Source organism: Mesoplodon mirus (genome assembly GCF_964341445.2).
Source record: "Mesoplodon mirus genome assembly, chromosome: 7".
Classification (NCBI taxonomy): Eukaryota; Metazoa; Chordata; class Mammalia; order Artiodactyla; family Ziphiidae; genus Mesoplodon; species Mesoplodon mirus.
This window is the reverse complement of record NC_138983.1, coordinates 36,270,481-36,285,729: the sequence shown is the minus strand read 5'-3', so window position 1 is coordinate 36,285,729 and position 15,249 is coordinate 36,270,481. Positions and strand designations below refer to the sequence as shown.

General features: G+C 37.4%; 1 protein-coding gene across 8 annotated transcripts in view; it reads right to left on the bottom strand.

Moving 5' to 3' along the window:
• MTMR2 (myotubularin related protein 2) overlaps positions 1-15,249 on the bottom strand; it is a 111,880-nt gene that overhangs the window by 15,426 nt on the left and 81,205 nt on the right. For all 8 annotated transcript variants that reach the window (XM_082627323.1, XM_082627330.1, XM_082627325.1 and 5 more), the window contains one exon: positions 83-268. In XM_082627323.1, coding sequence (XP_082483449.1) covers positions 83-268 — 186 coding nt within the window. The remainder of the gene's footprint in view (positions 1-82; positions 269-15,249) is intronic.

The window sequence follows — 15,249 nt, the reverse complement described above, 5'->3', positions numbered from 1 at the left end:
AAAGAGCCGATATAGACAAAAGGGCAGAGAAAGTCCTTGTTTGATATTCTATGATAGTTTAAAGAAATAATAACATACCCACCTTAATATGCTCTAGCCAGTGAGTAGATTCCAAGTTAGACAACCAGTGGGTCTCCTCAATGTTGGGGTACACAATCTCCTTAAGTTTGCGTAAAGATTCTCTCATAACATGGATATTGTGGATATCTAGAAAAACTAGCTCTGCATTTTGATAGGCATCTTCACTTTCATAACCTCCGCCTTTTGCCTGGAAAAAAAAAGCAAACATCACAGGAAATCATAAATGAATTCACATTCATTGTATGTTGACATCCCCAAGAATACCACAAAATATCCAATAGAATCAAAGATGATAAACATTACTGATGGATAGGAAAACTCCACGGGAAAATGTGGCTGGCTCAAGGCAACTTAACACAACCATGCTCTATCATATGTTCTTCATAAAACAAGAATATACTCTCACCCTGACTTCCTTTTGTTGCTGTTATTAAAATATATGTGATAACATAAATGAAGGTAAAATTTCCCTATCCATATTTCAAGTCCTACTCAAACATAATTTCACAGAGAAGACTGAAGTCACCAGACTAGCAAGCTCCATGTGCAGGGACATCTGTCTAGTTTACCCCTGGCCCATGTTTCTTCACCTTCCTTCCTCTTCACCTCATTTTAATCTTAATATTTGCAAAGTGCTTTGCAATCATAGTGACTGGCTTCTATTATAACCACACAACTACTATTAAACAAAAAGACCAAACAAGTATAAAGGCACAGAGTACTATAGTATAATACTATCACTATTTTCAAAGATGTAAATCTACTAGTACAGAACAGAATGAGAAATATTTGGTGTTCACAATAAGCTATGGCTGGAGAACTAAATTTTTCTGGATTGAATCTTTCTCTATTTTAAGAATAAAATATTCTCCTACCTTATGTATAAAATATGCATCCTGTCTTATGTATAAAATCATGCTTCTTAGAGCACTAATGGAAAAAAAATTAGGAAGATACAGGAACAGCCACTGTAGTTATACAAAATTAAGAGATTACACCTTTGAAAACAACAAAACTCACCTCTTAACCAACAACAAATTACCAAAGGAAGTTCAAGTTTCCTTTCTGACACTGATAGTCTGGGAAATAGTTTGGAGTTAAGAATGGTACAGGTACAAAATTAACAGTGTTTCATTAGGTACCTGTTAACATGGATTACTTCTGGAGAGTGGGATAGGACAGGCAAGGGGTAAAGGGACGTTCAAATTTGTTGCAACAAATCCTAGAAACATGGCAGTAGTAGCAACTACACAGAACCTGTCACAAAAACACACAGAATGAAAATGCTCTGGAATCAGATAGTTATACAAATTTATGAATGTAATAAAAACACTGAAATACATACTTTAAAAGAGTGCATTTTATGGCATGTGAATTATATTTCAATATAACTGATATTTTTAAAAATAGAGCAACTAGATAGTAAAACCAAAAACACAAAAACATCATTCAAGACAGAACTGGAGGACAAAGCCTTCCATCAAACCCCCAAACCACCAACAATCACAAGATCTAGATGCTATCAGCGAATGTGTGAAGGAACAAATGGATATAAGATGGACTGGAGAACAAGAGATTCACAAGAGAGTCTTATAATGTATAGTGTTTGTTCTGCTTCCTTGTTTTAGCTTTCTTCCTCCAAAACTACAGGAAAGAACAACAGATCAATCTAAGAAGTACCACTGAAACCAGAAAGGGTTCTGTCCAGTCTAACAGCCGAGTTATTAGAGAAACTCAGAAATGAAATGACACTTGGGAACAAATTAGAAATAAAAGAAAAAAAAATCAGAAATAAAGACTAAATTAGAAGAAACTCTAGAGCAACTAAACACAATGGATATTAAATTAAAAGAAACAGACAGTGAAAAGCAAAATATAAAACCAAAACAGAAATAGAAAGCATAAAAAGGATTCAAGAGAAAGTGGCAAATGATGAAGACAGGCAAAGAAGAGCCAGCGCAGGAATAACAGGAGTCCAGAAGAAGCAAGCCATACATGGAAACGAAACAAATACTGAGAACTATGATTAAAGAAAAAATTCATGAAATTTTTAAATTGGAAATTACCAATTAAAATAGCATACATGCACACTTGATAATATAGACCCAGAACACAAAACATGAAGACATATTCTGGCAAAATAACTGGACTTCAAAGAAAAAGAAAAAACAAAATCTTTCACAAATCCAAGTAAAAAGAGTGACTTAGAAGGAAAGGAGATTTAGTTTATCATCAGACTTTGAAACTTTATGCCAAAAAAAAGCAACATATTTAAGACACTCAATAAAATCAAATGTAAGCCAAGAATTTTATGCCCAGCAAAACTAACTCGAATATAAAGGACATAAAGCTGCTATCAGCATACAAATACTCAGAATATAGTTCTTATGAGCGTTGCTGAAATATTTACAAGAGAACAACTCCAGACAAAAGAAAAAGACCAGAAAGACATCCATATAAGAATTGGTTATCAGCACAAAATATTTAGCTACTTGTAGAAGTCAGAGGTAAAAGGCAAAAAGTATGTGTACAAAAGGGACTATGTAAAGACTACACATGCTCTGATAACGTAAATATAATACAATTCATTTTAAAATGGGAGCAAATGGAAAAAAATTTAACTTTACAGTAAATGTACTGGTGATGATACTATTAATACTGTTATTCTCAGACCATGGTAGGATAAAGCAAATGAGTAAATATGTAGTATACTAATGTTATTATCCCCTCTGTCTCTGAGAATCGGGATTTCTGGTGTGGAAGGAAGGAGATACACATGTAATTTAGAAGAAGTTATGCAAAAACTCTAGCACTGAATTTAAATTGAAAGCACTAGTATGAACTCATGAGGTATAATACTTTATCTTTAAAAACATATAAATGTTTCCTAGCTCTATCCCCTGAAAAGACTTAGAAATTAGACCAACCCAGTAGCAAACAATTATCCTTAGCACCCAGATTATGGTTTGAAATACCATTTCCTACTAAGAGAAACCAGAACATCTTAGAGAAATGGCTATTGTAAGCCTGCGGCAGGAAATATACAAGATTTCCTGATGAGTCTGGTATACCTTGTCATACCAGATAGCAAAGATTACTATGGTTATGTCAAAACAACTCAGGAGGACCAATGCCAAGAAGGACAAACTCAAAGAGTCATTTGGCCGGGTAAGATGGCAGAAGAGTAAGACGCGGAGATCACCTTCCTCCCCACGGATACACCAGAAATACAGCTACACGTGGAACAACTCCTACAGAACACCTACTGAACGCTGGCAGAAGACCCCAGACCTCCCAAAAGGCAAGAAACTCCCCCACATACCTGGGTAGGGCAAAGCGGAGAGATTCCCGCACAGAGGATCGGTGCCGAGCGGCACTCACCAGCCCGAGAGGCTTGTCTGCTCGCCCACCGGGGCGGGCGGCGCTGGAAGCTGAGGCTCGGGCCTCGGTTAGAGCGCAGGGAGAGGACTGGGGCTGGTGGCGAGAACTCAGCCTGAAGGGGGCTAATGTGCCACAGCTACCCGGGAGGGAGTCCGGGAAAACTCTGGAGCTGCCGAAGAGGCAAGAGACTTTTTCTTCCCTCTTGGTTTCCTGGTGCGCGAGGAGAGGGGATTAAGAGCGCTGCTTAAAGGGGCTCCACAGACGGGCGCAAGTCACGACTGAAAGCGCGGAGCCCAGTGACGGGCGTGGGACGCTGGGGCTGCTGCTGTCGCCGCCAAGAAGCCTGTGTGCGAGCGCAGGTCACTGTCCACACCGCCCTTCTGGGAGCCTGTGCAGCCCGCCACTGCCGGGGTCCCGGGATCCAGGGGCGGCTTCCCTGGGAGAACGCACGGCGCGCCTCGGGCTGGTGCAAAGTCACGCCGACCTCTGCCGCTGCAGGCTCGCCCCGCACTCCGTGCCCCTCCCTCCCGCCCAGCCTGAGTGAGCCAGAGTCCCCGAAGAGGCTGCTCCTTTAACCCTGTCCTGTCTGAGCGAAGAACAGACGCCCTCCGGCGACCTACACGCAGAGGCGGGGCCAAATCCAAAGCTGAGACCCAGGAGCTGTGAGAACAAAGAAGAGAAAGGGAAACCTCTCCCAGCAGCCTCAGAAGCAGTGGATTAAAGCTCCACAATCAACTTGATGTACCCTGCATCTGTGGAATACATGAATAGACAACACATCATCCCAAATTGAGGAGCCCGGAGTCAGTGCTGTGCCTCTGAGGTGGGAGAGCCAACTTCAGGACACTGGTCCACAAGAGACCTCCCAGCTCCACATAATATCAAACAGCGAAAATCTTCCAGAGATCTCCATCTCAACACCAGCACCCAGCTTCACTCAACGACCAGCAAGCTACAGTGCTGGACACCCTAAGCCAAACAACTAGCAAGACAGGAACAACGCCACCCATTAGCAGAGAGGTGGCCTAAAATCATAAAAAGTCCGCAGACACCCCAAAACACACCACCAGACGTGGACCTGCCCACCAGAAAGACAAGATCCAGCCTCATCCACCAGAACACAGACACTAGTCCCCTCCACCAGGAAGCCTACACAACCCACTAAACCAACCTTAGCCACTGGGGACAGACACCAAAAACAACAGGAACTACGAATCTGCAGCCTGCAAAAAGGAGACCCCAAGCACAGTAACATAAGCAAAATGAGAAGACAGAAAAACACACAGCAGGAGAAGGAGCAAGATAAAAACCCACCAGACCTAACAAATGAAGAGGTAATAGGCAGTCTACCTGAAAAAGAATTCAGAATAATGATGGTAAAGATGATCCAAGATTCTATTTCCCAGATCCAAAATCTTGGAAATAGAATAGACAAAATGCAAGAAACAGTTAACAAGGACCTAGAAGAACTAAAGATGAATCAAGCATCAATTAAAAACACAATACATGAAATGAAAAATACTCTAGATGGGATCAATAGCAGAATAACTGAGGCAGAAGAACGGATAAGTGAGGTGGAAGATAAAATAGTGGAAATAACTGCTGCAGAGCAAAATAAAGAAAAAAGAATGAAAAGAACAGAGGACAGTCTCAGAGACCTCTGGGACAACATTAAACGCACCAACATTCGAATTATAGGGGTTCCAGAAGAAGAAGAGAAAAAGAAAGGGACTGAGAAAATATTTGAAGAGATTATAGTTGAAAACTTCCCTAATATGGGAAAGGAAATAGTTAATCAAGTCCAAGAGGCACAGAGAGTCCCATACAGAATAAATCCAAGGAGAAATATGCCAAGACACATATTAATCAAACTGTCAAAAATTAAACACAAAGAAATCATATTAAAAGCAGCAAGGCAAAAACAACAAATAACACACAAGGGAATCCCCATCAGGATAACAGCTGATCTCTCAGCAGAAACTCTACAAGCCAGAAGGGAGTGGCAGAACATAATTAAAGTGATGAAGGAGAAAAACCTGCAACCAAGATTATTCTACCCAGCAAGGATCTCATTCAGATTTGATGGAGAAATTAAAACGTTTACAGACAAGCAAAAGCTGAGAGAGTTCAGCACCACCAAACCAGCTTTACAACAAATGTTAAAGGAACTTCTCTAGGCAAGAAACACAACAGAAGGAAAAGACCTACAATAACGAACCCAAAACAATTAAGAAAATGGGAATAGGAACATACATATCGATAATTACCTTAAATGTAAATGGACTAAATGCTCCCACCAACAGATACAGATTGGCTGAATGGATACAAAAACAAGACCCATATATATTCTGTCTACAAGAGACCCACTTCAGACCTAGAGACACATACAGACTGAAAGTAAGGGGATGGAAAAAGATATTCCATGCAAATGGAGACCAAAAGAAAGCTGGAGTAGCAATTCTCATATCAGACAAAATAGACTTTAAAATAAAGACTACTAGAAGAGACAAAGAAGGACACTACATAATGATCAAGGGATCGATCCAAGAAAAAGATATAACAATTGTAAATATTTATGCACCCAACATAGGAGCACCTCAATACATAAGGCAAATACTAACAGCCATAAAAGGAGAAATCGACAGTAACACAATCATAGTAGGGGACTTTAACACCCCACTTTCACCAATGGACAGATCATCCAAAATGAAAATAAATAAGGAAACACAAGCTTTAAATGATACATTAAACAAGATGGACTTAATTGATATTTATAGGACATTCCATCCAAAAACAACAGAATACACATTTTTCTCAAGTGCTCATGGAACATTCTCCAGGATAGGTCATATCTTGGGTCACAAATCAAGCCTTGGTAAATTTAAGAAAATTGAAACTGTATCAAGTATCTTTTCCGACCACAATGCTATGAGACTAGATATCAATTACAGGAAAAGAGCTGTAAAAAATACAAACACATGGAGGCTAAACAATACACTACTTAATAACAAAGTGATCACTGAAGAAATCAGAGGAAATTAAAAAATACCTAGAAACAAATGACAATGGAGACACGACGACCCAAAACCTATGGGATGCAGCAAAAGCAGTTCTAAGAGGGAAGTTTATAGCAATACAATCCCACCTTAAGAAACAGGAAACATCTCGAATAAACAACCTAACCTTGCACCTAAAGCAATTAGAGAAAGAAGAACAAAAACATCCCAAAGTTAGCAGAAGGAAAGAAATCATAAAACTCAGATCAGAAATAAATGAAAAAGAAATGAAGGAAACGATAGCAAAGATCAATAAAACTAAAAGCTGGTTCTTTGAGAAGATAAACAAAATTGATAAACCATTAGCCAGACTCATCAAGAAAAAAAGGGAGAAGACTCAAATCAATAGAATTAGAAATGAAAAAGGAGAAGTAACAACTGACACTGCAGAAATACAAAAGATCATGAGAGATTACTACAAGCAACTCTATGCCAATAAAATGGACAACCTGGAAGAAATGGACAAATTCTTAGAAATGCACAACCTGCCAAGACTGAATTAGGAAGAAATAGAAAATATGAATAGACCAATCACAAGCACTGAAAGTGAAACTGTGATTAAAAATCTTCCAACAAACAAAAGCCCAGGACCAGATGGCTTCACAGGCGAATTCTATCAAACATTTAGAGAAGAGCTAACACCCATCCTTCTCAAACTCTTCCAAAATATAGCAGAGGGAGGAACACTCCCAAACTCATTCTACGAGGCTACCATCACCTTGATACCAAAACCAGACAAGGATGTCACAAAGAAAGAAAACTACAGGCCAATATCACTGATGAACATAGATGCAAAAATCCTCAACAAAATACTAGCAAACAGAATCCAACAGCACATTAAAAGGATCATACACCATGATCAAGTGGGGTTTATTCCAGGAATGCAAGGATTCTTCAATATACGCAAATCAATCAACATGATACACCATATTAACAAACTGAAGGAGAAAAACCATATGATCATCTCAATAGATGCAGAGAAAGCTTTCGACAAAATTCAACACCCATTTATGATAAAAACCCTGCAGAAAGTAGGCATAGAGGGAACTTTCCTCAACATAATAAAGGCCATATATGACAAACCCACAGCCAGCATCGTCCTCAATGGTGAAAAACTGAAACCATTTCCACTAAGATCAGGAACAAGACAAGGTTGCCCACTCTCACCACTCTTATTCAACCTAGTTTTGGAAGTTTTAGCCACAGCAATCAGAGAAGAAAAGGAAATAAAAGGAATCCAAATTGGAAAAGAAGAAGTAAAGCTGTCACTGTTTGCAGATGACATGATACTATACATAGAGAATCCTAAAGATGCTACCAGAAAACTACTAGAGCTAATCAATGAATTTGGTAAAGTTGCAGGATACAAAATTAATGCACAGAAATCTCTGGCATTCCTATATACTAATGATGAAAAATCTGAAAGTGAAATCAAGGAAACACTCCCATTTACCATTGCAACAAAAAGAATAAAATATCTAGGAATAAACCTACCTAAGGAGACAAAAGACCTGTATGCAGAAAATTATAAGACACTGATGAAAGAAATTAAAGATGACACAAAGAGATGGAGAGATGTACCATGTTCTTGGATTGGAAGAATCAACATTGTGAAAATGACTCTACTACCCAAAGCAATCTACAGATTCAATGCAATCCCTATCAAACTACCACTGGCATTTTTCACAGAACTAGAGCAAAAAATTTCACAATTTGTATGGAATGACAAAAGACCCCGAATAGCCAAAGCAATCTTGAGAACGAAAAACGGAGCTGGAGGAATCAGGCTCCCTGACTTCAGACTATACTACAAAGCTAGAGTAATCAAGACAGTATGGTACTGGCACAAAAACAGAAAGATAGATCAATGGAACAGGATAGAAAGCCCAGAGATAAACCCACAGACATATGGTCACCTTATCTTTGATAAAGGAGGCAGGAATGTACAGTGTAGAAAGGACAGTCTCTTCAATAAGTGGTGCTGGGAAAACTGGATAGGGACATGTAAAAGTATGAGATTAGATCACTCCCTAACACCATACACAAAAATAAGCTCAAAATGGATTAAAGACCTAAATGTAAGGCCAGACACTATCAAACTCTTAGAGGAAAACAGGCAGAACACTCTATGACATAAATCACAGCAAGATCCTTTTGGACCCACCTCCTAGAGAAATGGAAATAAAGACAAAAATAAACACATGGGACCTAATGAAACTTAAAAGCTTTTGCACAGCAAAGGAAACCATAAACAAGACCAAAAGACAACCCTCAGAATGGGAGAAAATATTTGCAAATGAAGCAACTGACAAAGGATTAATCTCCAAAATTTATAAGCAGCTCATGCAGCTCAATAACAAAAAAACAAACAACCCAATCCAAAAATGGGCAGAAGACCTAAATAGACATTTCTCCACAGAAGATATACAGACTGCCAACAAACACATGAAAGGATGCTCAACATCTTTACTCATTAGAGAAATGCAAATCAAAACTACAATGAGATATCATCTCACACCAGTCAGAATGGCCATCATCAAAAAATCTAGAAACAATAAATGCTGGAGAGGGTGTGGAAAAAAGGGAACACTCTTGCACTGCTGGTGGGAATGTGAATTGGTACAGCCGTTATGGAGAGCGGTATGGAGGTTCCTTAAAAAACTACAAATAGAACTACCATATGACCCAGCAATCCCACTACTGGGCATATACCCTGAGAAAACCATAATTCAAAAAGAGACATGTACCAAAATGTTCATAGCAGCCCTATTTACAATAGCCCGGAGATGGAAACAACCTAAGTGTCCATCATCGGATGAATGGGTAAAGAAGATGTGGTACATATATACAATGGAATATTACTCAGCCATAAAAAGAAATGAAATTGAGCTATTTGTAATGAGGTGGATGGACCTAGAGTCTGTCATACAGAGTGAAGTAAGTCAGAAAGAGAAAGACAAATACTCTATGCTGACACATATATATGGAATTTAAGAAAAAAAATGTCCTGAAGAACATAGGGGTAAGAAAGGAATAAAGACACAGACCTACTAGAGAATGGACTTGAGGATATGGGGAGGGGGAAGGGTAAGCTGTGACAAAGTGAAAGAGCAGCATGGACATATATCCACTACCAAACGTAAGGTAGATAGCTAGTGGGAAGCAGCCGCATAGCACAGGGAGATCAGCTCGGTGCTTTGTGACCGCCTGGAGGGGTGGGATAGGGAGGGTGGGAGGGAGACGCAAAAGGGAGGGGATATGGGAACATATGTATATGTATAACTGATTAAATTTGTTATAAAGCAAAAAAGAAAAAAAAAAAAAAAGAACTCAGGAGATAACTTGAAAAGTGTCCCTCAGACCAAAGGTGGGAATTTTTTTTTCAAAAATACCATCTGCAATGAATTAGAAATTGTTGACTACATATAAATACATGCATTCGTAATGACACTTAAAAAAATCAGTCACCCTCATGGGATGGTAGGGAGTAAATTCATTATTGGGAAAACTGATAAATAAGGAAAAAGAATCAAGCATTTATCCTGGCTTTCTTTTATGAACTGAACTGCTGGTTAACCAAAATTTAGATAAGAGAAAGTGTTTCTTTACAGAAAGAGTTCAACTAAGCTGAAAAGGAAATCATGAAATTAGAATATCACCATTTTGCAACCCCAGTGAATTAACACATCTTGGTACTGAGTATGAACAGCTGCTGATATCCCACAAAGAAGAATCAGCCACAAATTATGTGCCTCCTGATATATCCCCTATAGCCTTGCCAAAGGAGTTGAACCTGAATCTGAATAAAGCTCTGAATTCATGTGAAGGAAATTCAGAGAACAGAAGAAAGTTGAACCATACCATAATATAATCGGCAAAATCTGGACTGTGGAAAACCCTACAATAAAATATATTGGAGTGAAGGAGGGAGGGAAGGAGAAAGGAAGGGCAAGGGGAAGACTATAGATGAAGAGACTTAAAAGACATATCAAATACAATACTTGAAAAGGCAAGGCTAAGAGTCTAGAGATGTATACACTTCAGTAATAAAAGTATAAGGTAATGTAAGAAGACTACTATAAAAGTTAGGATAGTGGTTACTTTTAGCAGGGGTAGAAGGTAAATTTAATTGTGGTAGGGCACACATGGAAGACTCAGTGGCTAGTACAGTTTTAATTCTTGATACGGCTCATGGTGCAAAAGCAGTTGTCATATTCACACTGACAAAGCTATAAAAAATGTTCTTACTACGAAGGTAAAAAATACTTGTTGCAACAAGGATGTATACTTTTGCAAATTTTAAAAGGGAGATGGTGGGGAGATTGGGTGAAGGTAGTAAAAAAGGGCAAACTTCTAGTTAAAAGATAAGTAAGTAGTGGTGATGTAATGCACAACATGATAACTACAGTCAACAATACTATATTGCATATTTGAAAGTTGCTAAGAGAGTAGACTTTGAAAATACACAACGAAAAAAATCTAACTGCGTGAGGTGATGGATGTTAACTAAACTTAGGGGGGGTGATCATTTCACAAAGTATGCATATACCAAATCATTATGTTGTACAGCTTAAACTTACACACTTTTCTATGTCAATTATATCTCAATAAAACGGCAGGAAAAAATATATCAAACTGGTAAACTAACCTTCCCGAAGAATGCTCGCAATATGTAACAAAACTTTTTAAAATATACATACTTTCAACTACCATATAGTAATGGTATATCTACAAAACTATTTTATGGAAATAAAGATGCCAACAAAAGATACTTATTTTAGCTATATTTTAAATACTAAATACTTAAACACCTAATATTAGAAGAATGATTAAGTGCACGATGATATAGCTGTATGATGAGTACTATTAAAGTTATTTCAGGAATATTTCATGAAAAGAAATAATTCATATAGAGAGGAAAAACAATGAAAAATAACAGTACATAAATGCACAGAACAGTGGGAGAAAATATATCAAAGATTAGTGATTATAAGTGATTTTTATTTCTTTGCTTTCTCTATGCCTTCCTAGATTTTTGTTGTCTATTACATATGAGAAAAATGTCCCAACAGATAAAATATATCAGAGTCTTTTTTAAAAAGAGAGATTTCTGTAGTGAAATACGCATGGGAATGACTTAAAAAATAAGACGACACCAAGACACATATTAATCAAACTATCAAAAACTACAGACAAAGAAAAAATATTAAAAGCAGCAAGGGAAAAACAACAAATAACATGCAAGGGAATCCCCATAAGGTTAACGGCTGATCTTTTGCAGAAACTCTGCAAGCCAAAAGGAAGTGGCAGGACATATTTAAAGTGATGAAAGGGAAAAACCTACAACCAAGATTCTCTAACCAGCAAGAATCTCATTCAGATTCGATGGAGAAATTAAAACCTTTACAGACAAGCAAAACCTAACAGAATTGAGCACCACCAAACCAGCTTTACAACAAATGCTAAAGGAACTTCTCTATGCAGGAAACACAAGAGAAGGAAAAGACCTACAATAACAAACCCAAAACAATTAAGAAAATGGTAATAGGAATATACATATCGATAATTACCTTAAAAGTAAATGGATTAAATAGACTGAAAGTGAGGGGATGGAAAAAGATATTCCATGCAAATGGAAATCAAAAGAAAGCTGGAGTAGAAATACTCATACCAGAAAAAATAGACTTTAAAATAAAGACTATTACAAGAGACAAAGAAGGACACTACATAATGATCAAGGGATCAGACCAAGAAGAAGATATAACAATTGTAAATATTTATGCATCCAACACAGGAGCACCTCAATATGTAAGGCAAATGCTAACAGCCATAAAAGGGGAACTCGACAGTAACACAATCATAGTAGGGGACTTTAACACCTCACTTTCACCAGTGGACAGATCATCCAAAATGAAAATGAATAAGGAAACACAAGCTTTAAATGATACATTAAACAAGATGGACTTAATTGATATTTATAGGACATTCCATTCAAAAACAACAGAATACACTTTCTTCTCAAGTGCTCAGAGAACATTCTCCAGGATAGATCATATCTTGGGTCACAAGTCAAGCCTTGGTAAATTTAAGAAAACTGAAATTGTATCGGGTATCTTTTCTGACCACAACGCTATGAGACTAGATATCAATTACAGGAAAAAATCTGTAAAAAATACAAACACATGGAGGCTAAACGATACAATACTAAATAACCAAGAGATCACTGAAGAAATCAAAGAGGAAATCAAAAACTACCTAGAAACAAAGACAAAGAAAACACGACGACCCATAACCTTTGGGATGCAGCAAAAGCAGTTCCAAGAGGGAAGTTTATCGCAATACAATCCTACCTCAAGTAACAAGAAAAATCTCAAATAAACAACCTAACCTTACACCTAAAGCAATTAGAGAAAGAAGAACAAAAAACCCCCAAAGATAGCAGAAGGAAAGAAATCATAAAGATCAGATCAGAAATAAATGAAAAAGAAATGAAGGAAATGATAGCAAAGATTACTAAAACTAAAAGCTGTTTCTTTGAGAAGATAAAATTAATAAACCATTAGTTAGACTCATCAAGGAAAACAGGGAGAAGACTCAAGTCAACAGCATTAGAAATGAAAAAGGAGAAGTAATAACTAACACTGCAGAAATACAAAAGATCATGAGAGATTACTACAAGCAACTATATGCCAATAAAATGGACAACCTGGAAGAAACGGACACGTTCTTAGAAAAGCACAACCTTCCGAGACTGAACCAGGAAGAAACAGAAAATATAAGCAGACCAATCACAAGCACTGAAATTGAGACTGTGATTAAAAATCTTCCAACAAACAAAAGCCCAGGACCAGATGGCTTCACAGGCGAATTCTATCAAACATTTAAAGAAGAGCTAACACCTATCCTTCTCAAACTCTTTCAAAATATAGCAGAGGGAGGAACACTCCCAAACTCATTCTACAAGGCCACCAGCACCCTGATACCAAAACCAGACAAAGAGGTCACAAAGAAAGAAAACTAATGGCCAATATCACTGATGAACACAGATGCAAAAATCCTCAAAAAACTACTAGCAAACAGAATCCAACAGCACATTAAAAGGATCATACACCATAATCAAGTGGAGTTTATCCCAGGGATGCAAGGATTTTTCAATATACGCAAATCAATCAATGTGATACACCATATTAACAAACTGATGGAGAAAAACAATATGATCATCTCAGTAGATGCAGAAAAAGCTTTAGACAAAATTCAACACCCATTTACAATAAAAACCATACAGAAAGTAGGCATAGTGGGAACTTACCTCAACATAATAAAAGCCATATATGACAAACCCACAGCCAACATCGTTCTCAGTGGTGAAAAACTGAAACCATTTCCTCTAAGATCAGGAACAAAACAAGGTTGTCCACTCTCACCATTATTATTCAACATAGTTTTGGAAGTTTTAGCCACAGTAATCAGAGAAGAAAAAGAAATAAAAGGAATCCACATTGGAAAAGAAGAAGTAAAGCTGTCACTGCTTTCAGATGACATGAGAATACATAGAGAATCCTAAAGATGCTACCAGAAAACTACTAGAGCTAATCAATGAATTTGGTAAAGCAGCAGGATACAAAATTAATGCACAGAAATCTCTTGCATTCCTATACACTAATGATAAAAAATCTGTAAGAGAAATTAAGGAAACACTCCCATTTACCACTGCAACAAAAAGAATAAAATACCTAGGAATAAACCTACCTAAGGAGACAAAAGACCTGTATGCAGAAAACTATAAGACACTAAGTAAAGAAATTAAAGATGATACAAACAGATGGAGAGATATACCATGTTCTTGCACTGGAAGAATCAACATTGTGAAAATGACTCTACTACCCAAAGCAATCTACAGATTCAGTGCAATCCCTATGAAACTACCAATGGCATTCTTCACAGAACTAGAACAAAAAATTTCACAGTTTGTATGGAAATACAAAAGACCCAGAATAGCCAAAGCAATCTTCAGAAAGAAAAATGGAGCTGGAGGAATCAGGCTCCCGGACTTCAGACTATACTACAAAGCTACAGTAATCAAGACAGTATGGTACTGTCACAAAAACAGAAATACAGATCAATGGAATAGGAGAGAAAGTCCAGAGATAAACCCACACACATATGGTGACCATACTTTTGATAAAGGAGGCAAGAATATACGATGGAGAAAAGACAGCCTCTTCGATAAGTGGTGATGGGAAAACTGGAAATCTACATGTAAAAGAATGAAATTAGAACACTCCCTAACACCATACATAAAAGTAAACTCAAAATGTATTAAAGAACTAAATGTAAGGCCAGACAATATCAAACTCTTAGAGGAAAACATAGGCAGAACACTCTTTGACATAAATCACAGCAAGATCCTTTTTGAACCACCTCCTAGAGAAATGGAAATAAAAACAAAAATAAACAAATGGGACCTAATGAAACTTAAAAGCTTTTTGCACAGAAAAGGAAACCATAAATAAGATGAAAAGTCAACCCTCAAAATGGGAGAAAATACTTGCAAATGAAGCAACTGACAAAGGATTAATCTCCAAAATTTACAAGCAGCTCATGCAGCTCAATATCAAAAAAACAAACAACCCAATCCAAAAGTGAGCAGAAGACCTAAATAGACATTTCTCCAAAGAAGATATACAGATTGCCAACAATCACATGAAAGGATGCTCAACATCACTAATCA